Source organism: Ursus arctos, unplaced genomic scaffold, assembly GCF_023065955.2.
Source record: "Ursus arctos isolate Adak ecotype North America unplaced genomic scaffold, UrsArc2.0 scaffold_14, whole genome shotgun sequence".
Classification (NCBI taxonomy): Eukaryota; Metazoa; Chordata; class Mammalia; order Carnivora; family Ursidae; genus Ursus; species Ursus arctos.
Genome location: NW_026622808.1, coordinates 18,986,537 through 19,009,593, shown reverse-complemented (window position 1 = coordinate 19,009,593; position 23,057 = coordinate 18,986,537). Strand labels below are relative to the sequence as shown.

The 23,057-nt window shown below is 50.5% G+C and overlaps 1 protein-coding gene across 5 annotated transcripts in view; it reads left to right on the top strand.

Annotated features, from left to right (window-relative positions):
* The window catches only part of DNMT1 (DNA methyltransferase 1), a 41,977-nt gene extending 28,413 nt beyond the window's left edge, over positions 1 to 13,564 (top strand). For all 5 annotated transcript variants that reach the window (XM_026481360.4, XM_026481359.4, XM_048227021.2 and 2 more), the window contains 18 exons: positions 199 to 346; positions 1,441 to 1,556; positions 1,735 to 1,939; positions 2,018 to 2,151; positions 3,148 to 3,321; positions 5,016 to 5,237; positions 6,295 to 6,487; positions 7,219 to 7,303; positions 7,484 to 7,612; positions 7,760 to 8,042; positions 8,365 to 8,506; positions 9,530 to 9,696; positions 10,122 to 10,299; positions 10,960 to 11,155; positions 11,483 to 11,649; positions 11,880 to 11,996; positions 12,826 to 12,916; positions 13,209 to 13,564. In XM_026481360.4, the coding sequence (XP_026337145.3) occupies positions 199 to 346; positions 1,441 to 1,556; positions 1,735 to 1,939; positions 2,018 to 2,151; positions 3,148 to 3,321; positions 5,016 to 5,237; positions 6,295 to 6,487; positions 7,219 to 7,303; positions 7,484 to 7,612; positions 7,760 to 8,042; positions 8,365 to 8,506; positions 9,530 to 9,696; positions 10,122 to 10,299; positions 10,960 to 11,155; positions 11,483 to 11,649; positions 11,880 to 11,996; positions 12,826 to 12,916; positions 13,209 to 13,243 (2,782 nt within the window). In that variant the 3' untranslated portion in view covers positions 13,244 to 13,564. The remainder of the gene's footprint in view (positions 1 to 198; positions 347 to 1,440; positions 1,557 to 1,734; positions 1,940 to 2,017; positions 2,152 to 3,147; positions 3,322 to 5,015; positions 5,238 to 6,294; positions 6,488 to 7,218; positions 7,304 to 7,483; positions 7,613 to 7,759; positions 8,043 to 8,364; positions 8,507 to 9,529; positions 9,697 to 10,121; positions 10,300 to 10,959; positions 11,156 to 11,482; positions 11,650 to 11,879; positions 11,997 to 12,825; positions 12,917 to 13,208) is intronic.
* Positions 13,565 to 23,057: the final 9,493 nt, after the last annotated feature.

Here is a 23,057-nt window from a genome sequence, read left to right as displayed (position 1 = left end):
GGTTTGGCTGACGCTCTTCTTGTAGCAGAGGAAAATACCAGCTGATGACAAATGAGCTTTGTACAGGACAGGTGGGCCGAGATTTCCAGAGCAGGCAGCCTTCCCTTGTCTAGCGTTGTCACCAGCCCTGTCCCCATTATCTTACCCAGTAGGTTTTACTTACAAAAGGGGATTTGCTTATAACAAGTAACTTTATAGGTGCCCCAACATGGCCATGAAGGAGGCAGATGACGATGAAGAAGTTGATGACAATATTCCAGAGATGCCATCACCCAAAAAAATGCATCAGGGGAAGAAAAAGAAACAGAACAAGAATCGGATCTCTTGGGTTGGAGACGCTGTCAAGGTAATCCTGGAGCAGATGGTCATCTTATTGCCACACCTCTAACAAAGCAGTTGTCCCCCTGTGTATCACTGCCAAACCTCTTCAGCAGCCTGAGCCCTGGAGCGGAGAAAGCTGCTCATTTGCCTGTGAAAGGAGCAGGGCCAGTGAGAGAAGCCAAGGCCCTTGGCCATGCACCAGAAGTGTGTTGTTGTTGCTGTTGTTGTTGTTTTGTTTTGTTTGCTTGTGTGCCCACGGACTCCATTTTCCTAACATTCCAAAGTGGGCATTTGACACTGACCTAGGGGTGTCGGCTTGTTCTCCTTCAAAGCTTGTTTCAAAGAGAGCCATCATTGCCCCCTCTGGCCTGGGTGTGGGTGTTTTTGCGACACTAGCAGATTGCCTCCCTTAAGTTCTGTGATTGTCTAAGGCACAGCTTTTACCAAAGCTGGAGAGCTTTGCTTTCCTTTAGCATTGCTTCCTTGATGTCTGTAAGCCAAAGATCTGGTCTGTAGCATGAGGCCTACCCCTGCCAGATGCTGCTGTAAGCCTGGATGTGGCTAAACCTTTGTCCTGTGCTGCTGGTCCTCTGGGACAGGAGGATAGGCACATGCACTGTCCGGTGGGTGGAGGGCTGGAGGGAGGTTGGGGCCTTGGGGGCTTCTCGAGGAGGCAACATCTGAGCTGAGACCCAGAAGGTCGGCGAGGAACCAGCCTCACAAAGATGTGGGGGAGAGGCAGGGCCGAGGCTCTCAGGTGGAAACTAGCTTTCCTTGTGGAAGAAGTAGGTCCTTGTAGCTGACAGGAGTTGGGGCTGGGATGTGGCCTTAGGATCTTGGCGTTAGGAGTTGGGACTGGTACTGTTTAAAATCAAATGCTGGAATCTGACAGCTGACACTAAAGGGCAGGGCTGACGAGGAGGAAACGTGGTGCTCTTCATGCAGATTTCCAGCTAAGGGAGGTAGATGTTTTCTGTTGTAGCCAGGTTGGTAGAGCCTCGTGACTTAACAAAATTGTTAGGAAATTAGGCTTTTATGCAAAGTAATAGGAACAGGTAGGTCAAGCCGAGACTGGACCTTCAAACCCATCCTCACCTGAAATGAAGCTCTTGTTTTCAGACTGATGGGAAGAAGAATTACTTTAAGAAGGTTTACATCGACTCAGAAACCCTGGAAGTGGGGGACTGTGTCTCTGTTATTCCAGATGACTCTTCAAAACCGCTATATTTAGCAAGGTTTGTATCTTTTCCTTTGTTTGACTTCACACATTCTCTTAGACAACTAGGAGATGCTTATGTACGAAGAGCAGCAGCGGCTCTTTGCTAGGCTAATTGCAAAAATAAAACACAAGTTGCCCTAAGTAAATTCAGTCTAGATTGGCCGAGCAAGTGAGTGGCTTTGTTCGGACTCCAGGGTCACTGCGCTGTGGGAGGACAGCAGCAACGGGCAGATGTTTCACGCCCACTGGTTCTGCGCCGGGACAGACACAGTCCTCGGAGCCACGTCGGACCCCTTGGAGCTGTTCCTGGTCGATGAGTGTGAGGACATGCAGCTTTCGTACATCCATAGCAAGGTGAAGGTTGTCTATAAAGCTCCATCGGAAAACTGGGCCTTGGAGGTGAGTGCCCAGCGCCCCTCGCGTGCCCTTCCCTCCCTGCATGGGGTCATGGCTGACCCCACGTCCTTGTGCTCAAAGGGAGGCATGGATCCTGAGGCTCTGATGGCGGAGGATGATGGAAAGACCTACTTCTACCAGCTGTGGTATGATCAAGACTATGCAAGATTTGAGTCCCCCCCGAAAACCCAGCCAACGGAGGAGAACAAGTACAAGTGAGTGCCGGGCCCGGCCAGTGGTGCTCTGGGGCCTGCACGTCTCTGTGCGTCACTCCAGACTCTCCTGTGCTGCTGTCTGGCGGGGTCTCTTTCCCCCACTAATCAAAGACCAGCCTGACTGGGTCGCAGTTGCTTTAAGTGTACGGACGGACTGGGTGCGGACTTACCAGCTTCATCAGAAGCTCTCCCATCCAGGAGCAGGACGAGTGTTTTTGTGTGCTTCTCGGCGTTTGTGCTACAGATCTTGCATGTTTCCTTGTGTTTCTGAGATGTTTCCTTTCATAAGCAATACCTCTGATGCTGCTTTATTCTAACTGGTGAGTGACTGCTTTTAGGGAGGCTTGCTTTTTTAAATTTTCTCTAGGTGTTCAGTGCCCCATGCCTGCCTTTGTAGCCTCTGTACCTCACTTGTTCGGACTCAGTGTAGCACTGGCGTCTCTCAAGCAGCAGCGAGGCTGGTGGGGTGAAGCCTGGGAGGGCTGGCTTACATGCTTCTGGTGTTTCTCCCGTCAGCCTGCGCTGCTGCCGCCTTTTGATCTCCAATGAAGGCCATTTCTAGATCTCCTTTATGGGCTTACTGATGAGAAATAATGTTGAATTTACCAGCTAGCTTTTCAGCCTTTCGAGAGAATGGTATTAGACTCCTTTAATGTCGAGTTCTCACTGAACCACTCTGCCTTCTTGCTTGGGGTGTGTTCTTTACCATATTCTACATTCTGTTTGTCTTAGGGGTTTCGTTTTGTTTTTTTGTCTTAGGGTTTTTATATCAAATACTCAAAAGTGGAATTGGCTTGTCATTTTCTTGTGTTAAATATCTTTGGTCCCAAGTAAGTGTTTTCAAAGTGTGAACATAAACTACAGAAAAGCTACTTCTTCAAATATCTGCAGCTGTTTTCTGCTGGTCATCGGAGTCTCTGGGTTAGGCCACTGGCTGCTGCTGTAGCTGCTACCAACCAGCTCAGGGCCTTTTGTTTCTGTCCTTCACTCCTTCAGGTTCTGTGTAAGCTGTGCCCGTCTGGCTGAAATGAGGCAAAAAGAAATTCCCAGGGTCCTGGAACAGATCGAGGACCTGGACACCCGGGTTCTCTACAGCTCGGCCACCAAGAACGGCGTCCAGTATCGAGTGGGTGATGGCGTGTACCTCCTCCCCGAGGCCTTCACATTCAAGTGAGTACCCACTTTGCCCAGGTCAGGGCATGAGCTCTGGACCGGTACAGAGTTGGCTTCGAGATGTCCCCAACCCTGGAACCCGAGGACTAGCTGCTGCTGGAACTGTCACCGTAGTATCTGGTGATCAGCGATGGCCAGCCGTCCTGTGTAGAGTGAGTATAGCTCACTGCAGAGTGTAGCCGTAAGCCTGAAGAAAGTCCGAGGATGCGCCAGCTAAGGGGGCGCGAGTGCCCGTGGTCGGGCCCTGCCCAGCCGTGAGGCTTTGGGAAGGAGCCCATCTCCGCCCGGTCCCTGTCTGTCCCATGGGAGGACGGTCTCGCCTGCTGGTCTCTTAGGCCAGTGCTTGGCCTAGAGTAAAGACTGAACGAAAAGGAGTTGTGATCCCATTTACCAGGAAGTATCGAGACCTCTTTGCGTATCAGAAGGTTGGGGCTCTTCGGGGACAAATAAAGCCGAGGAATTTCCACACTTGAGCCGGTCTTTGTTCTAAGAACTAGCGTGTGGCTGCATTTACAGCCAGCACTTTCTGAACTTCTCCGTTTCCTGACTTTCAGCTGCGTTTTCCTAAAGTCTCAGTTGGAACCCAGTTTCTACCCTCCATTCAGTTACTGTGAAGTACAGAACACAGAGGGCAGAGCCTTCCGGCCTCGTGCAGTCAGTATGTGTAGCCTCCTTATGCCCCGCTGTCCTTGGTGCAGAGGGGAGGGTGCCCAGGTGCTCACTGCATAATACGGCATCCACACAGATGCTCAGAGGCCCCTTTGGAACCTGTCAGACTAAGGGGGCCTGGTGGGAAAGCACAGCAGTGGCCTTCCTGAATGGCAGCCTTGACAGCGTGCAGCCAGATCGGATGACCGGCTGTACCTCAGTAGTCAGGCCAAATTCGGCTTGCCCAGACCACGAGTCTCCACTCTCTGGTTTTCACAGCATCACCTCGGTCAGCACCTCAGTCGGGAGAGCACAGGTTATGCCTTGGGAACAAGCCCTCAAATGGGGGCTTTTCTTCTTGCCCATACTGTGTGTCCATCTTGGTTCAGCAGGGCACTTGGGCAGTTGGGTCACTCAGAGCTGAGCTGGTGGAACCACTGCCTTTTCAAAGTTGCCAGTCTGAGCCAAGGGAAAGCAACCTGGAGGCTCTCCTAGCAGTTTAATGTTCCCGCCCGGAAGTGCTCTCTTGCCATTTCTCACATTCGTGGAGCAGAATGAGTCCGATGCCAGGAAGTACAGTCCTTCCATGTGGCCGGGAGCTGGGCAGATTCAGACAGTGCAAGCAGCTGTGGTAGCCAGCAGTGCACGGATGGACAAGTCTCCTTTTATTTTATTTTTTAAAGATTTTATTTATTTGGGAGCCTGCACGAGGAGGTGAGGCGGTGGAGGCGTAGTTGGGGGGGTGGTGAAGCAGACTCCCCACTGAGCAGGGAGCCCGATGTGGGGCTTGATCCCAGGACCCTGGGATCATGACCTGAGCCGAAGGCAGATGCTTAATCCACTGAGCCACCCAGGCGCCCCAAGAATGCTCATTTTAAACTGTGGGTGAGTCTTAGTATTTCTCTACATCTCAGGACACTTAGCTGCATTAGTTTATAAGGTGTTTGAGTTAAGTAGTACTATTACCGGCTGGTAAGGAAGGCTGAGGTAATTGCTTTTTATGGTTTCATGTTCAGTTACGCATAGCGCTTGCTTCTCCGTAGCATCAAGCTGTCCAGTCCTGTGAAACGCCCGCGCAAGGAGCCTGTGGACGAAGATCTGTATCCAGAACACTACCGGAAATACTCTGATTACATCAAAGGCAGTAACCTGGATGCCCCTGAGCCGTATCGAATTGGCCGAATAAAAGAAATCTTCTGTATCAAGAAGAGCAATGGCAGGCCCAACGAGACCGACATCAAGATCAGAATCAACAAGTTCTACAGGTCAGTGAGGGCCTCTGCTCTTCCAGGAGGCAGCACCCTTCTAGAAGTCGGAAATGGGGTTGTAACAGTGATATTTGAAGACTTTGGTAGAGGTAGCTGTTTTTCTAAGTGTTTCTGATTATCTGGTGGGTGCTGACAGTGACTAAATTATATCTCATAGCCTTGCTTTAGACCTTTGTTTTAAAGTGACAGAGTCTCTCCCCCAAAGAAATCCTTAAGGAGAAGTCGAGCATGTGACAAGTCAGGGGTGGAATGTCCTGGGCTCTGCCATCTATTTAGGGTTGTCAGTTCTGCCCCCTCCCCTGACCCTCCCCATTCTGTCCTGTTCTCCCCAGGTGCCCCATCCTGTTTCTGCAGTTCCCCTCTGTTTCCCAAGTTCTTGGCTTCACTCAGTCTGCTTCTGGGATCCTAGTAACTCGTAGTGGTTAGGAGCTAACCTGAAACTAATCAGAGAGATGGATATAAGGTTGCTTCACTTAACTAATGTATATCAAAGACTTTTTTAAAGTCTGTGTAATAATCATTTGTATTAGCAGAAAAGAAACGAGAAGTCTGGCTAGTATAGGCAAGACAAGGAAGCTCTAGATGCTTAACGAGCAGAAGGCAGCTGTTGTGCGTGGTGAAGCCAGCAGGTCCTTTGCTGAGTTCATGGCATAGAATCACACTCGGTTGGTAGTTGGTAGTGCCGGCGAAGGGGGATAGAAATGATGCTGGCCTGGGGCGCCTGGGTAGTACAGTCGTTAAAGCGTCTGCCTTCGGCTCAGGGCGTGATCCCGGCGTTCCGAGATCGAGTCCCACATCGGGCTCCTCCGCTGGGAGCCTGCTTCTTCCTCTCTCACTCGCCTGCTGTGTTCCCTCTCTCGCTGGCTGTCTCTCTGTCATATAAATAAATAAAATCTTAAAAAAAAAAAAAAAAAAAAGAAATGATGCTGGCCTAACTGGGGGTTGTGGTCTTTACCTGTTGGTTTTCTGAGCACCCCCAGAAATGTGGTGCTGTTTAATTCTTTGTCAGTTAATAACAAAAGAGAATTGCTAACAAAGACGCTTCGGTTTTCAGGCCAGAGAACACCCACAAGTCTACCCCAGCGAGTTACCATGCGGACATCAACCTGCTTTACTGGAGCGACGAGGAGGTGGTGGTGGACTTCAAGGCCGTGCAGGGCCGCTGTACTGTGGAGTATGGGGAGGACCTGCCTGGGTGCCTCCAGGACTTCTCCGCTGGGGGGCCGGACCGCTTCTACTTCCTTGAGGTGGTACCCTGGACTTACTGGAGGGAGGGGCTTCAGGTCAAAGTCCCAGCCCCCAAGAAAGTAGTGGAATGAACTACCCAGGGTATGAATCTATGGTATTCAAGTTCTTCTGGAACTTAACACTTTTTTAAGCCAGAAGTAACATTTGAGAGTCCTTATGCACCTACAGTTTATTTGGAGACTATTAGGTGGCCTCTGCTAGCCCTACCAGTGCCTTAATGTGAGTTAGGGAAAGGTGCCGCTTTCCCTGGCGGACTCAGCCCTGCCCCTCCTCCGCTTCACCCAGGCATCTGTGGCCAGGTGAGGTCTCTACAGCTGAGCACTGGTGACTGAGAAAGGATCTGGGAGTCTGTCCATTAAGCTAATCGCTTTTAAATTGTTTGAGCGTGGCTTTTCCTGTGTTAGCTCATCTGAAGTTGATACACACCTGTGTTTCCCCCAGGTTGCACTGTGGGTGGCCCAGTGATCACTTTGCCTGTTCTTAGAATGAGTAGTCCAGGTACTTAGAATAGCAGAAATTCCAGTGTTGGCCACATAAAATATTTGTATCCTAGAACTCCCCTCCCCCCCACCGCCGTTTCCATCATAATAAAATCGAAGTATTCTTATTGATGGCTAATTGCTTATGGCCATATAATTATGTGGATCTTTATCAGATTAACTTAAATTCCCTTTGTTAGAAAAGGGACCAGTGTGTTTCTCTGCCAGACTGTTGTGGTTTTCCTTCTTAGGCCTATAATGCCAAGAACAAAAGCTTTGAAGATCCTCCAAACCATGCCCGTAGCCCTGGAAATAAAGGAAAAGGGAAGGGTAAAGGTATGTCATTATTCCACACGGTTCCCTTCAAGTCTGTCTTACGTAAGTCAGGGACTGATGAATCATTTGGTGTGAAAATACAGCTTCTGATGTTACCTCCTTCTTCACTGTGAATTCAGAAGGAGGGTTTAAGGAGAGCAGGTTAGGGCTCTGACCTCACTTGTGGCCTGTCTCTTCCAGGGAAGGGCAGGGCAAAGTCTCAAACGTGTGAGCCGAGTGAACCAGAGGCAGAAATTAAACTGCCTAAGCTGCGGACCTTGGATGTGTTTTCTGGCTGTGGGGGGTTGTCGGAAGGATTCCACCAAGCAGGTAAATACTGCGAGGGTTTCTCTGCAGAACTAGTAAAACTGGATCAGGCCGGTTCTACCTGGAAGACGTTTTGGGCTCCGGTCACAGTTCTGCCTTGAGTGTGACTCAAGGGGGTTCTTTGCACACATTTGTCCTTGTATGTCCCAGGCATCTCAGAAACACTGTGGGCCATCGAGATGTGGGACCCTGCGGCCCAGGCATTTCGGCTGAACAATCCTGGGTCCACGGTGTTCACGGAGGACTGCAACGTCCTGCTGAAGCTGGTCATGGCCGGGGAGGCGACCAACCCCCGCGGTCAGAAGCTGCCTCAGAAGGGAGACGTGGAGATGCTGTGTGGTGGGCCGCCTTGCCAAGGGTTTAGTGGCATGAACCGCTTCAACTCTCGTACCTACTCCAAGTTCAAGAACTCCCTGGTGGTTTCCTTTCTCAGGTAAACGGAGTAGAAGCCCCTGTGTTCAGGGCTGCCTGAGGGTGGCTAGACGGCCAGCCCTGGGGCTGCGACACCAGTTGTGCCAGCAGCATGCAGTCGCTGGGTTAGCCGGTGTGCCTGCTGAAGGCTGTGTGTGCAGCCGAGGCACCCAGCCTTTGCCTCCGGGGAGTTCATGGCTGGCTTCTCGGCAGAGGGACTTGGAGAGTCAGCGGGTGTCGCCTCCCAGTGAGCAAGCGTTGAGCATTCGGGTGTAGCTTCTGGTGGAGTAGGTCTTCTTTTGGTGCATGTGGATGACCCTCGTAGTCTCTGCCACCTCCCACAGCTACTGTGACTACTACCGGCCCCGCTACTTCCTGTTGGAGAACGTCCGGAATTTCGTTTCCTTCAAGCGCTCCATGGTCCTGAAGCTCACGCTCCGCTGCCTCGTCCGCATGGGCTATCAGTGCACCTTTGGCGTGTTGCAGGTGGGCAGGCGGGGGTGCACAGGGGAGGGCTCAGTGGTCCCTGGAGTGCGGCAGGTGGTTTCTGACTGGAAATGGCGTTGAACGGGACAGACCTGTATTACAGTGACCTGTGCCAGTGAGGGTGGGGGGAGGTGGCAGCTGGGGCCCGCACCCACCGTCGCCAAGCTCGCAGCATGCAGGTCTGGGGAGCCCAGAGCCGGTGTGCCAGTAAGTCCGCCTACCTCTCACGGTCTGGAGAATCCTATCCTCTTGTGCCGGAGGAGGGGCCATGTGTTTCCAGCTCCTCCCTCATGAGAGGAAAGGGTGGTGGCCAACGGTGGAGCTCTGGGTAGCAGCTAGATCCGCCCAGGGGGTGGGTGAAACCAGAATTGGGGAAGGGTGCACAGAGTTACCGGTTAGCAGAAATATCCCTTGGGTGAAAGTTCACCTAGAAACCTCAGGAGAAGGTGGAAGATCATACTCCAGGTAGCAACTGGCAGCTTTGTCTGCATGGACAGAGATTTTGGGTGATCAGAGGGAACTAGGCTTGATCCGAAAAGCAGCTAGTCTGTATATACCTGTTCAGTAACTAATGGCATAACTAAAGATGAAGCAGTGCTCAAAAATGGGAAGAAAGTCTGGCTGGAAGGCAGTGAGGTAGTGTCTGTGTGAGCGAAGTGCTGGGCTGCCCACCACCACCCCCATGTCCGGCCTCCATGGGTCCCGGGCTCACCCATCAAACCTTGCTGGCAGCTCTTGTGACCGCTTGCTGCTAGGTAGGCCGCAGGGCTCCTTGGCTGTCTGCCTGCTCTTCTCCCCGAGCGCTGAGATCATGGGGTCCCGCGTAGAGCTCTTAAAAGAGCTGGCTGGAATTGCCAGCACGGTTTACTCCCATCTTCTCCAAGGACTAGTGGCCACCGCATGGGATCTTTCCTCTTTCATCTGGTCCCACTTATTCTTGTTGGGAGCAAACCCACTGAGTTAATTAGGGGCTGGTTGGAGGTGCCCGCCTGACTGTGTGTGTCTGGCGCGCGCGCTCCACAGGCTGGTCAGTACGGCGTGGCCCAGACGCGGAGGCGGGCCATCATCCTGGCTGCGGCCCCCGGAGAGAAGCTTCCCCTGTTTCCGGAGCCACTGCACGTGTTCGCGCCTCGGGCCTGCCAGCTGAGTGTCGTGGTGGACGACAAGAAGTTTGTCAGCAACATCACCAGGTGGGAGCCCCGCTTGCCCCCATGTCACGGCACTTGTTTTACCTGGGAGGTTTGGTGTTGGCGGGTCTCTCGAGAGGCCTGAGCTGAAGAGAACGTGTTAGAGCAGGCAGTGTGGTGTCGGGCCTGCCACACAAGCGCTTTACCTCCTCTGGTCTTGCTCTGACCTCCAGGTGAGGGCTACGTGCAGGGCAGCCGCTGGACATGGCTGTGGTCATGAGCAGAGACCATAGCACAGCTTGTCCTCTTTGTACACAAGGTCTAAGCAGGATGCCGCCCTCGTGACCTTGGGTGGTCCTTTGACTTCTGAGCTAGGTTGTCCTCCCTGGAGGGGGCAGTGCCAGCCGTCAGGATATGGCACCTGTAACATGAGGGACAGTCGTGGCCTGGGTCCCCAGAGTTGTCAGCTGTCTGCTGTGCCGTTGCAGGTTAAGCTCGGGCCCGTTCCGAACCATCACTGTGAGGGACACCATGTCCGACCTCCCTGAGGTCCGGAATGGAGCTTCGGCGCTCGAGATCTTGTACAATGGGGAGCCTCAGTCCTGGTTCCAGAGGCAGCTCCGGGGCTCACAGTACCAGCCCATCCTCAGGGACCACATCTGTAAGGTAACAGTGCCTTGCCAGAGCTGGGCCAGCCTAGTCGGTCCAGTGGCCTCATGAGAAAGGAACGTGTGGTTGGAGCCCAGCCAGGGCGTGGGGTGGGAGGCAGGAGCTGGGCCTGGGCCCTTCGGGCTCAGCCTACATCAGTGTCCTCTCAGCTGACTCCTGCCCTCTCCTCTTTGCCTCCTGCTTTTCTTCTTGCCCCAACCGTCCATGTCCCCCGCAGTAGCACACAGTCATAGAGCGTCTGAGCTGCTGCTCGTCCTGAGCAGGTGTCTGGCCACTGCTGCCTCTGACCTCATCTCTTCTGCCCACGTTCTGTGTGTCTTCCCAGATACACCAAACCCACATCTTCCTCTAGTTGGTTCTCTGATCCTGCAGGGCACTGCTCACCTGTCGCCACCTCAGAGAAGCCCTCTCAGCTTGCCCTAAGCTGTCCCTTCTCCCCCATGCTATTCCATGTCCCTGCTCTGTTACCTTCATGGCACATGCAGTCCCCAGGTTGTTGATTTGGGCTACGTTTGTCTCCCACAATGGGATACAAACCCCTTAGGGGTTCCTGGTCACTGGTGTTTCCAGTTCCAAGAATGGTGGTGCCCAGACTACCACGGATGCTTAAATGCTCCCTGGTTGAAGTGACATCTGGGCCCTGCTGCGCTTTTTCAGGACATGAGTGCGTTGGTGGCCGCCCGCATGCGGCACATCCCTCTGGCCCCCGGCTCAGACTGGCGCGACCTGCCGAATATCGAGGTGCGGCTCTCTGACGGCACCATGGCCAGGAAGCTGCGCTACACGTACCATGATAAGAAGAACGGCTGCAGCAGCACTGGGGCCCTCCGCGGGGTCTGCTCCTGTGTGGAAGGTGGGGACCCTGCCGGTGCCCTGGGTTGGGGCTTCTCTTGGGTTTACCTTGAACCCCCCCCCCCTTAGCTTCTGATCGCCTGCAGCAGTCCGGGGGCCTCCGAGGAGCAGCACTCTTGCCTGGGGTCTCCCAGCAGGAGATACTGGGGACTGCTGTGCACTGACCTGAGGCCCCAGGCAAGGCACAGACACGCCAGACCTGGATGCCATGCTGTAAATAGATGCTGAGAGCATGACGTCCTAAAAGCTTTGTCTGCAGCTGGGGACTGTCGGCTGCTCTGTCCCTCCTGTTCCATAACCACAGTCTCATCGCAGCCCTCTCTTCTAGCGGGCAAAGCCTGTGACTCTGCGGCTAGACAGTTCAACACCCTCATCCCCTGGTGCTTGCCCCACACCGGCAACAGGCACAACCACTGGGCCGGCCTCTATGGACGGCTGGAGTGGGATGGCTTCTTCAGCACGACCGTCACCAACCCTGAGCCCATGGGCAAGCAGGTAGGTCTGAGGGCGTGCCTGGGAGGGGACAGAGGCATGGGCTCAGTGGGTGGGAGCTGCCCATGAGAAGCGAGCACTCCTCACCCCCTCCTGCCTCTGTGCTGATGGAGACGGATTGAGCATTGAGGCCGAAGGCTGGAGTTTCCCGTGGGGCAGCTTCCCTCCTCCTGCCCCGAAGGGCAGGTGGGCCCAGTCTTGTTCCCCTTTCCCACCTCACCTTTCACCCCCAGGGCCGCGTTCTCCACCCTGAGCAGCACCGTGTCGTGAGTGTGCGGGAGTGTGCCCGCTCCCAGGGCTTCCCGGACACCTACCGGCTGTTCGGCAACATCCTAGATAAGCACCGACAGGTCAGTGGGCCGTGGAGCCGGGCCTGCTTTTCCTCTGTCCTTGAGGAGGGGCCGAACGGTGTCTCACACAGGGTGGCCCTGATGGGAGAGAGGCCACTCTGACCAGGGGGAAGGATGTTTCAGTGGAAAGCAGGACACATGGTCACTTCTGAGGGGGCACTGAGCACCCAGAGTTTGTTGGCTGATTGGCCTCAGTATCCTCAGGAAGGAGGGATCCTGTCCCCAGGGCCCAGGGTACCCCCAGGTCAGGCTGTCATTTAGCACATCAGTTGCTGTTTACAGCTCTGAGGCAGGTTTAGCCCAGACGAGAAAGTTCCAGGGCACTGAACTTCCGTGAAGGAGCAGAGTAAATGCAGTGGTGAAAACTCACAGTTGCTAGGGGTGGGCGTGAACCACCAATTCCTCACCGGTTCTCAGGGTGTTGAGTTGGCTCTCTCTTCAGTGTATTTCCATCTAAGACTGCCTGCACGTGGTTCACAAAGCCAGCAGTGCCTGGGGTTATAGCAGCAACCTCCTGCCTTCCCCTGTTTCCCAAATCCTGTTTTCTAGAAACAACTCCTCTTAGCCAGAGTGAAGCATGGTGACCTCCATGTCTGGATCGGAGTTTTTCTACAGCCCTTTAAAGGCCCCTCTTCTGTGGGTGGTCTTGACACGGGGTTTGGGGTGTGAAGGTGGCTGGTTGGAGGGTCCCAGAGCCATCATGGTGGAAGGGCTTTGGAGGCCCTTGTGAGCAGACCTGGGTCTTTGTGCCCTCATCACTGTTCTGAGAAGAGGCTGGTGCTAACCCCGGCCATGCCAAGCCAGGCATCTCCCACCTTCCCTCCTGCAGGTGGGTAATGCTGTGCCGCCGCCCCTGGCCAAAGCCATCGGCTTGGAGATCAAGCGCTGTATGTTGGCCAAAGCTCGAGAGAGTGCCTCAGGTACGGTGGGGGCAGCGGGCGTGCACTTGGCTCAGGGCCTTTGCTCAGGCCTGCCACGTGGCCTGGCTCAGACGCTAGCCAGGGCGGCCGGGGAATCTCTGGGGAGCACCTGGCAGCAGTCTCACTGAATGTTCATTCCGAGCTGCTGCAGCTGCTTGTGTGGTGGGCCGTGAGCATCGACACCTGGCTGTTAACACAGCCCTTGATTTTAGCCTGTTTGTGACACTTGCCTGCTGCTCGTGTAGTGTCGTCTGTGTGCTCTGCAGTGACTTTACCTTTTATTCCTCTTTAGTTAAAATCAAGGAGGAGGAAACTACTAAGGACTAGTTTTGCCCTCCCGTCGCCCGTGTTTCTGGCACCAGGGATCCCCAACATGCACTGATGTTGTATTTTTAACCTGTCGGTCTGTCAGTTCAGATGTGTCGTTCACGGTGTTTGTGGCCTTGTCTGGCATAAAACTGTTCTGTGAGGTTTGCTTATCAACTGATGACTTAGTGATCAAACTGTGCAGTACTTTGTGCATTCTGGATTTTAAAAGTTTTTTATTATGCGTTATATCAAATTTACCACTGTATGAGTGGAAATTAAGACTTTATGTAGTTTTTATATGTTGTAATATTTCTTCAAATAAATCTCTCCTATAAATCACCCTGGCTGGTGACTTGTGATTTCTGCGGGGCCGACTCTTAGCTGGGTCTGGATGAGCATGGGCTCCTCAGAGCAGAAGGGGACTCCACAGAGGGGTCGGTCTGAAGTTGGGTCACTCCAGGTGTGCCGTGTACATGCTTGGGGTGGGGGTTAGCTTGTGACGGATCTGGCCAAGAAGATGCAAGTGGAATTTGTTAGCGTGGCTCCCAGGAAAACCTTTTAAAGGAGCAGTCTTCATTGGCGTTCCCCAGTGTAGCCCTTCTTTGCTCTAGAAAGGACTGGGATGCCTGGTGGTGCAGCAGCCATCTTGTGACCATGAGGGTAGAAGCCCTGTGTAGCGGATGGTGGAGAAAGAGGAGTCGCTCGGCGCCCTGGCCTGGTACCCACAGACAAACGCTTTATTTGAGAATCTTTTAAGTAGGCTTTCTGGGCATTCAGCCTAATTCAGTCCTACTGAATTCTAAGCCAAACCTTTTCTTTGGTTTGTCTTTGGGAAAAGACTTTCTATAGAAGCCAACAGAGCAGAAGCAGACGAAGAAGTGTTGGTCACCAGCACACACGACAGAGAGGACCACTGGTAGGATAAGGAACACCTGTCCTACCACCTCTACCGGTAAAGGGCGCCCTTGGTGGCTCTTCAGCTGTCGCTTCCCCTTCAGTGAGTCACAGGTGTCTTAGTCATAAGAGTGAAGGACTAAACCTTGTCCAAACTTAAAACTACCTTCCTGCTAAGGGGTCAGATGTTTCCCTCCTGTTATAAAGAGCGCTGCACTGAACGTCGGTTGTACACGCTTTTCCATCTCCTTCGGGGAAATACTGGGGGATTCCTGAATCCTTGAGTGTAAATGTTTTCTGTTTCTACTTCAGAACATGTGACTGACCTACCCCCCTAGAGGTTTTAACGCTGCTCCCACCAACAGTGCAAACTTTCCTGCAGCCTACCCTGGCTTTTGCTTCTTTAATCCTCGTCAATGGCCTAGAGAAAGTCTTGTTAGCATTTTAAGGAGCGATTGAACACTTTCAGGTGTCCGGTGGCCGCTGGCAGTTGTTCCTTGTCTCTGATGCTGCGTGACTTGGTCCTTGCTGCTGGCCGTTTGGGCATTCGATTTTCCCCCTTGCTTGTTACTTGGACCTTGAGTCGTCCTGTCTTTGCCATGTAGGAATCTTATTTTTAGGGGTTAGATTTACATTTTTCTGCTTTTCTGTTCCTCAGAGCCTATGTGGTCCTCCCAACCCCCCAGATCAGAAACTAGTGCTTTCTTCCGTATTTCTAGGACCCCTCATTTTTAACATCGCTTTTGTAAGGATGAGAAGAAGCACCGCTTGCTTACTGGCCAGGTCACAAATGCACATGGTAAGCGACAGCCTGGTATGGTGCCTGCTAAAGTTCCCCTATCAGATTTTATTTTCCAATTATACCTTCTGTTTGTCCCGCTACCTTTTTTTTTTTTTTTAAGCTGAAAATTCATTTAGAAAGCATATTGTGAGGGGGTGCCTGGGTGGCTCAGTTGGTTAAGTGTCTGACCCTCGATTTTTGGCTCAGGTCATGGTCTTAGGGTCCTGGGACGGAGCCCTGCCTCCGGCTCCACACTCAGCGGGGAGCCTGCTTCAGGATTCTCTCACCCTCTGCCCCTCCCTCCTAAAAAAAAAATGTATATCGTGAGTAGGGAAGTATCTTTTCCCCATTCCTAAACCCCTTGACCAAGATAACAGAATCCTTCCGAAGTCCTCCTCTGCCCGAGTACAGCGCGTGTATTTTTTTTCCCCTACTACCAACAGTGGCATCGATTAAAGCTACGCCTCAAAGGCTTTTCTACTTGCGAATGTCTTGCTGGCCCCTGGTTTGGTTCTGTTTTGTTTCTGTTGAGGTCTAATAGGAAACCAGTCCTGAATGTACAGCTTGTATTTTGATAAATGAACCCACATCCCTTTCTCCCTTTCTTTCTTTCTCTCTTTCTCTCTTTCTTTCTTTCTCTTTCTTTCTTTCTTTCTTTCCTTCCTTCCTTCCTTCCTTCCTTCCTTCCTTCCTTCCTTCTTTCTTTCTTTCTTTCTTTCTTTCTTTCCTTCCTTCCTTCCTTCCTTCCTTTTTTTAAGATTGTATTTGTCAGAGAGCGAGCACAAGCAGGGGGAGCGGCAGGCAGAGGGAGAAGCGAGGAGCCCGACGTGGGGCTTGATCCTAGGACCCTAGGATCATGACCTGAGCTGAAGGCAGACGTTTAACTGACTGAGCCACCCAGGCGTCCCCAAATGAACTCACATCCTTAAGCTGTAGAATGTCTCCATCATTCCAGAATCCCCTTGTGTCGCTCCCCACCTCCTCACCCCCCTTCCCCTGCCATCAGGCAACCTCTGGTCCAACTGGGTCTCCATAGAGGACTTAGACCTATTCAGTCCAGTGTGGGCTCCTGCATCTGGTTCCTTTCACTCGGTGTGATGTTTCTGGGTTTCATTTATGCCAATGTCTATCACCAGTTCGTCCGTACTTATTTCTAAGTAGAAGGAATGCCTTTATTTTAAACTGTTGATGAGGGTGCCCGGCTGGCTCAGTCAGTGGAGTGTGCAACTCTCGATCTCGGGGTTGTGAGTGTGAGCCCCGTGTTGGGTGTAGAGATTACTTAAAAATAGCTTATTAAACAGTTTTCTTACTTTAAAACTTTTGGTTTTCTACTCTTCTGTATTTGAAAATTACTGTCCCTCAATGGGCAGTTGGTCAAATGGTGGCATGTACATTGGTTCATGTGTCCGAATCCACATGCATGGTACCTTTCTAGTAGTTGAATGGCTGGGTCAAACTGTAGATTTGGCATATCTTCTAAAAACCTAGTGGGATTTTTATAGCGATTGCATTAAACTTAGACTTCTGGGAAAAACTGATCTAATGACAAGCCTGCCTTCCTAAGAATAGGGTCTTGCCCTGGTTACAGATATTTTTGTCCCTCAACATTTGTCTTCATATAGATACTGCAGATTTTTTTTTTTTTAAGATTTTTCTTATTTGAGAGAGAGAGAGCGCGAGAGTGCAGTGGGAGGGGCAGAGAGGGTGGGAGAGGAAGAGGGAAGAATCCCAAGCCCACTGTGCACTGAGTGTGGAGCCTGAGGTGGGGTTCGATCCCAGGACCCCAGATCATGACCTGAGCCAAGATCAAGAGCCGGACACTTAACCAGCTGAGCCACCCAGGCGCAGATACTGCAGATTTCTTAACTTGATTCCTAGATATTTAATCCTTCCATCACCAACGTAAATGGGATTTCTTTTTGGGGTTTTATTGGGGGGTGGGGAGGGGGAGGATGTTCCTTTCTAAGCAGTGGTCCTTCGCCTGTGCGGACAGAGTAACTTGTCTTGATTATTGACTTTGTGTGGTACGTGGTTTGTTGGTTTTAACCTAGCCAACCTGCCGAATTCCTTTATTTTTGTGAAACTTTTCCAGTTGAAGTCTTTGTTTTAGGTAGATGACACGCTACCGAGAACCATTTGAAGATTCACTTTGGCGTGAGGAGTAGAAACTGTTGTGTGCTGTGACTTGGCCACCGGTTCTGAGCTGGGCGGTGGCCTGTCCTCAGGGGTGGCCCAGGGGAGTGGCTGCGTGTCAGGTACTCCTGCCTCCATGTACCCCAAGAGCACTGGTCTGAGCCAGCAAGGGGGAGCCCCCTGGGGCTGAGGGAGGTGACATGGCTTCCAGCAGCTTCTGCCTCTCTGGCTGCCTGGCAGGGAATCTTCTTCCATCAGAGTTCAACTCAGCCTTTTCCTGGGAAGAAAGACCTAGTGGAAGTGGGGAATCGACAAGAACAGTGATGTAGTGGGTTGGTGTACGTCTAGACGATGACGTCCACGGATGTCTTCAAGCCTCCTTACCATTTGAGGTGACTGTTAAACACAATGCCGTACTTTGACGTCAGTAAAAAGGGGGGAAGTCAGGCCTTTCTGGCAAGAATGTGTTTGATGCGAAGCAGGTGGTGCCCGCTGATGAGAAAGCTCTGTCTCCCACAGAACGGCAGCGAATAAATCAGGGGAAAGAATAGATTGCGATGATCATTTTGTAACCCCCAATCTAATTTACTCAGTCAAGAAATCATGGCTGGGTTTGGGGGTTTTCTTAGGTTGTCTTTGTTTGTTTGCTTGTTTTTATAAAGCATTTAAACCATTTTAAGTGTATAAATCAGTGTCATTCAATTGCATTCACATTGGTTGTGCAACCCTCAGTGCACTTTCCAGAACGTTTTTATCCCAGAGTCATTAAACACCAACTCCTTTTTTTATTTTTTTTTATTTTATTTTATTTTTTTTTAAGATTTTATTTATTTATGTAACAGAGAGACAGCCAGCGAGAGAGGGAGCACAGCAGGGGAGTGGGAGAGGAAGAAGCAGGCTCCCAGCGGAGGAGCCCGATGTGGGGCTCGATCCCAGGACCCGGGGATCATGACCTGAGCCGAAGGCAGACGCTTCACCAGCTGAGCCACCCAGGCGCTCATGTTTATAATCTCTTAATTGTGGTTAAATACATATAAGTTACCATTTTAACCATTGTCAATGTCCAGTTCTGTAGCATTTAAACACATTTCCACTGTTGTGCAGCCATCACCACCGTCCGTCTCCAGAACTTTCTCATCTTCCCATACTGAACCTCTGTCCCATGAAACACCGACTCCCCACCCGTCCCCCACCCCGGTGCCCGCCATCTGCTTCCTGTCTCCATGAATTTGACTCGAGGGAGCTCCTGTGAGTGGAGTCATGCAGTATTCGTCCTTTCGTGACCGGCTTAGTTCACCGAGCACAGTGTCCTTCAGGTTCGTCCGTGTCTTAGCAGGTGTCAGAGTGTCCTTCCTTTGTAAGGCTGGATAATAGTGCATTGGATGGAGGAACCACATTCTGTGTACCCGTTCCTCGGTCAACAGACACTGGGTTGCCGCCACCTTTCGCCAGTATGATCCATGCTACCTCGAGCACGGACACAAATATCTGTGGGTGTCCCTGCTTTTAATTCCTTTGAGGATGTACCTAGTAGTGGGATTCCTAGATCATGTGGTAATTCCGTGTGGAGTTTCTTTTTTAGGAACTGCCCTACTGTTTCCCACAGCAGCAGGTTATTTAATGAAAGAAACACTCAAAGCCCAGCTCTAATCCTTTTGTGTGCCTCCCAGATCCCCACACATAACCACTGAGAGGTGTTGCTTGCTGTGTCTTCTTCCTGTCCCAAGTTTGTCCACCGCTCCCACACCTGCAAGTCCATAAACCTAGCATTCTCCAGGTCTTTAAAAATATTTGGTAAGTGTTATCTTACTGTGCATATCTGTCTGCAACCTGCTTTTCTCTCTCAAGCGTGTTTGGAGGTTTTGAAGAAAGGCAAGCTATAGAAAAAGTACAATGCATCCCAGAATGACCAAAATGAAGGGTCAGCACCTGTTTCCCTTTTTACGGCTCGAGGAAGCCCGGCACCCTGCCATCATCCGTCAGCTTTGTCCACATTCTCATGCAGTCATCTGTGACTGGGAATAGAAAACTTAGGTGGATAGAGTCCTACAAGCCCTGACCGGGCACCAACTCTATTCCAGACCCGGTGCTTAGTCTGGGCATGTGGCGATATGACAAACCCACACTGTCCCTTCCTGCCTCGAGACCAAAGCAGGAGACAAAATCCACAACGAACAAGGTGATTTTAAAGAGCAAGAAATGCTACGAATAGAATCGAGGTGGAGTGACTGAACCTTCCTTTGTTCCTCTCAGATTTTATTAAAGTGCATAGATCCTATATGAGTGTGGTTGGATTACTTCTTACACATGTCCCTGCCTGTGTCATCCACTGCCCAGATGGACACGTAGAAAATTCCCACCACCCTGGAAGGATGCCTGGCACCCCTCCACCCTGAGAGATCATCTCTGTTCTGATTTCTGTTAGCATCGGTTGGTCTTGCCTGTTTGAGAATTTCCCACACACAGCATCCTATGGGATCAATTCGTTTGTGTTCTGGGATATGCATCCAGGTCATTGTGGGTGTTAGTCTGCTCCCTTTTCGCTATATTGTACCCCACTGTAGAGACGGACCACAGTTTATCTTTGGGTATCCATTCATCTGTTGATGGACTTGTGAGTTGTGGCATGCGCTGAACTGTGTGCCCCCAAAATTCATGTTTAAGCCCTAACCCCAAGGACCTCAGAATATGAATGTATTTGCAAATCGGACCGTTATAGAAATAACTGAGTTAAAATAAGGTCATGAAGGTGGACCCTAATCCAGTATGACTGGTGTCCTTATAAGGACCACGTGAAGAGACAGGGACAAGACGGCCGTCTACAAAGCCAAGCAGAGAAGCCTCAGAAGGAACCAGTCTGCTTAGCACCCTGATCTCGGACTTTGAGCCTGAGGGACTGTGAAAAAATTCATTCCTGTGGTTTGAGCCCCCCGTCTGTGGTACTGTCACAGCGGCCCTAGCGCACCGAGCCAAGTCGTTTCCGGTTTGGGGCCATTGTGAATAAAGCTGCTACGAACGTTTGTGTCCATATTCTAACATGTGCGTTTTTGTGGACAAGCATTTGTTCCTTCGGGAAAATATGAAGACGTAGAATTCTACATCGTGAGATCTGGCGAATAGCCTTGCAGCTGCGAGAGTTTCTGGGCGGGTGGCTTACCGTACGTGTTCTCCTGGCCCTCCTCATGTGCTTGGCACAGCTGGTTTTGCTCTTGTCCTGGCTGCTGCCCTGTAGAGATTCTGGATGCGGGAAGAATGTTGGTGCTACAAAAAAGAGCTGGAGGAGAAGGACACGGGAGCTTTCTTATTCATTCACCCGTGGACTCCAGCTTCTCCCCACATCCCTGTGCTCCCTTGGGGCCTCTTATTTTTCCTTGGGAAATATCTGACTTTTTGTAAAAGTGATACGTGCCTGATGTTTAAGAAAAAGTATTCCATACAGAAAAAACAAAAAGGAAGTAAAGATGAACCCAAATGGAAACGCCCAGAAGTATCCATCTTTAGTGGTTAACTTCCTTCTACGCATCCACAAACGTGCAGTTTCTCTCCAGGGGTGGTGCTTGCACAGATGGGGCAACATGTAGCAAATCCCTTGTTCAGGATGGTTGCACTGTTATCAAATTTCCAATCCCTTAAGCCACACGGTGCTGGACACTATTTAAAAAAATTAATTTTTAAAAAATATTTTATTTATTAGAGAGAGACACAGCGAGAGAGGGAACCAAGGAGGGGGAGTGGGAGAGGGAGAAGCAGGCTTCCCGCTGAGCAGGGAGCCCAACATGGGGCTTGATCCCAGGACCCTGGGATCACGACCTGAGCCGAAGGCAGACACTTAATGACTAAGCCACCCAGCCGCCCTGTGCTGGACACTTTTTACAGACAATTTAATACACTGGGACATGAATTTCCTTAGGCCAATCCTAGAAGAGGGAATGCAAGGTAGTGGATATGCAAAACACACTAAAATAAATTTGTACATTACATCTCACATATATTACACACTACAGATTTATACATAAAGTGCATAACTGGGGCACCTAGATGGCTCAGTTGGTTAAGTATCTGCCTTCGGCTCAGGTCATGATCCCAGGGTCCCACATCAGGCTCCCTGCTCAGTGGGGAGCCTGCCTCTCCCTCTGCCTGCTACTCCTCTCTCTCTGACAAATAAATAAAATCTTTTAAAAAAAACCAAGTGCATAATTTTATATGTATGTGTATACTTATATTTAAACCAAAATAATGTATACACATGGTAAAAATTTTAAAATATAGTAGAAAAGTCCAAAAACAAGCTTCCTGTCCCTGATGTCTTCTTCTTGAAGCATCCCTCAGAAAGTTTGATAATTTTTTAAAAGATTTTATTTATTTGAGAGAAAGAGCATGAGCAGGGAGGAGGGCAGAGGGAGAGGAAGAAGTAGACTCCCCACTGAGCAGGGAGCCTGATGGGGGACTCAATCCCAGGATCCCAGGATTATGACCAGAGCCAAAGACAGACGCTCAACTGACTGAGCCACCCAGGCGCCCCCATATATGTGCTATTAAATATTTACACGAATTGCTCAAAGGAAAACAGATATGGGTGAATCAGATGAAGGGGATTAAGAGGTACAAACTTCCAGTTATAAAATAACCAAGTCATGGTGGTGAAAAGTACCACATAGAGAATATAGTCACTACTATTGTAATAACTTTGTATGGTGGCAGGTGGTGACTACAATTCTTGTGGCTAGCACTGCATGGTGTATGGAATTGTCCAATCACTATGTTGTACACCTGAAACTGATATAATATCGTATGTCTATGCCGCCATAAAACAAAATTCATATGTTCATTTTAACTTTTAGTGAATGTCAAACTGCCATCCAAAAATTCTGCATAATTTCATGCATTCATGCGTGTGCAAGAGTCTCTTTCTCTACATCTTTGCTACCATTGGGTAATATCAACATTTTAAAGTTTTGCCCATCTGCTGTGTTGCTAAGATTTTGCATTTCTTGGAGTAAATTTGAGTAAGCTTGCCCAAATGTTTATTGGCCCTTTGTACAAACTTTATGTTTCGTTCTTATTGCCAAAACGCTCTCCTTTGCTCACTTTCCCAGCCTCCTTTCTCATCTGCTAATTCATTTCTTACCACTGTACCCTCTACAGGCTTCCAGAAAAATCTTTCTCACAAGAAAATATGGTCACAATGGGTCACCATTCAAAACATTGCCCGTGATCTCACCCATACTCACAGCCTACAGGGTAAAGAGCCTACACTCCTTAGTCTTTTTTTTTTTTTTAAAGATTTTATTTACTTATTTATTTGACAAAGGGAGAAAGAGAACAAGCAGGGGGAATGGCAAGCAGAGGGAAAGGGAGAAGCAGGCTGCTGCTGAGCAAGGAGCCCAATGCAGGCTCGATCCTGGGACTCTGGGATCATGACCTGGGCTGAAGGCAGCTGATTAACCAGCTGAGCCACCCACGCGCCCCTCCTTAGTCTGGTTTAAAAAGTCCTTTATGATCTAGTTCCCACCTTGCCCCAAATGCCCATTAATGGAGCACTTAGTATGGGCAGACCCCCTGGGGGTGCTGGGCACCCAAGAGGCAAACAAAGCAGGGAAATGTCTGCTTTCTGTAGATAACCTTCAATGTGGGGTTTCTCAACCTTTTATATTATTGTCCCTCTAAAGGAGAAAAGTGAGGTTATCTTTCAATTTAATTTAATTTCAACCTAATTACTTTTAATTTCTCCCTAATGATAGAAATTAAATACTTAGGAGTAAGATTTTGTCTAGGGAGGGCCACAAGCCATTGTAATATCCAAGGTGTTTTGGTACCCAAGAATTCATTTTGGCCCCCTTGGGAGCCACGTGGCTCCCACTGAGAATAATATTCTAAAGGGAGAGCTGGATAATAAAACAAATATGTGGAAAAGATCATATCAGAGGGCCAAGAATATTACAAAGGAAAGGAGGGTGAGAGGCTGAGGGGCCACTTGACATCTTGATCCTTTGAATCAGGAAAGCTCTTCCCAGGGGTGCCTGG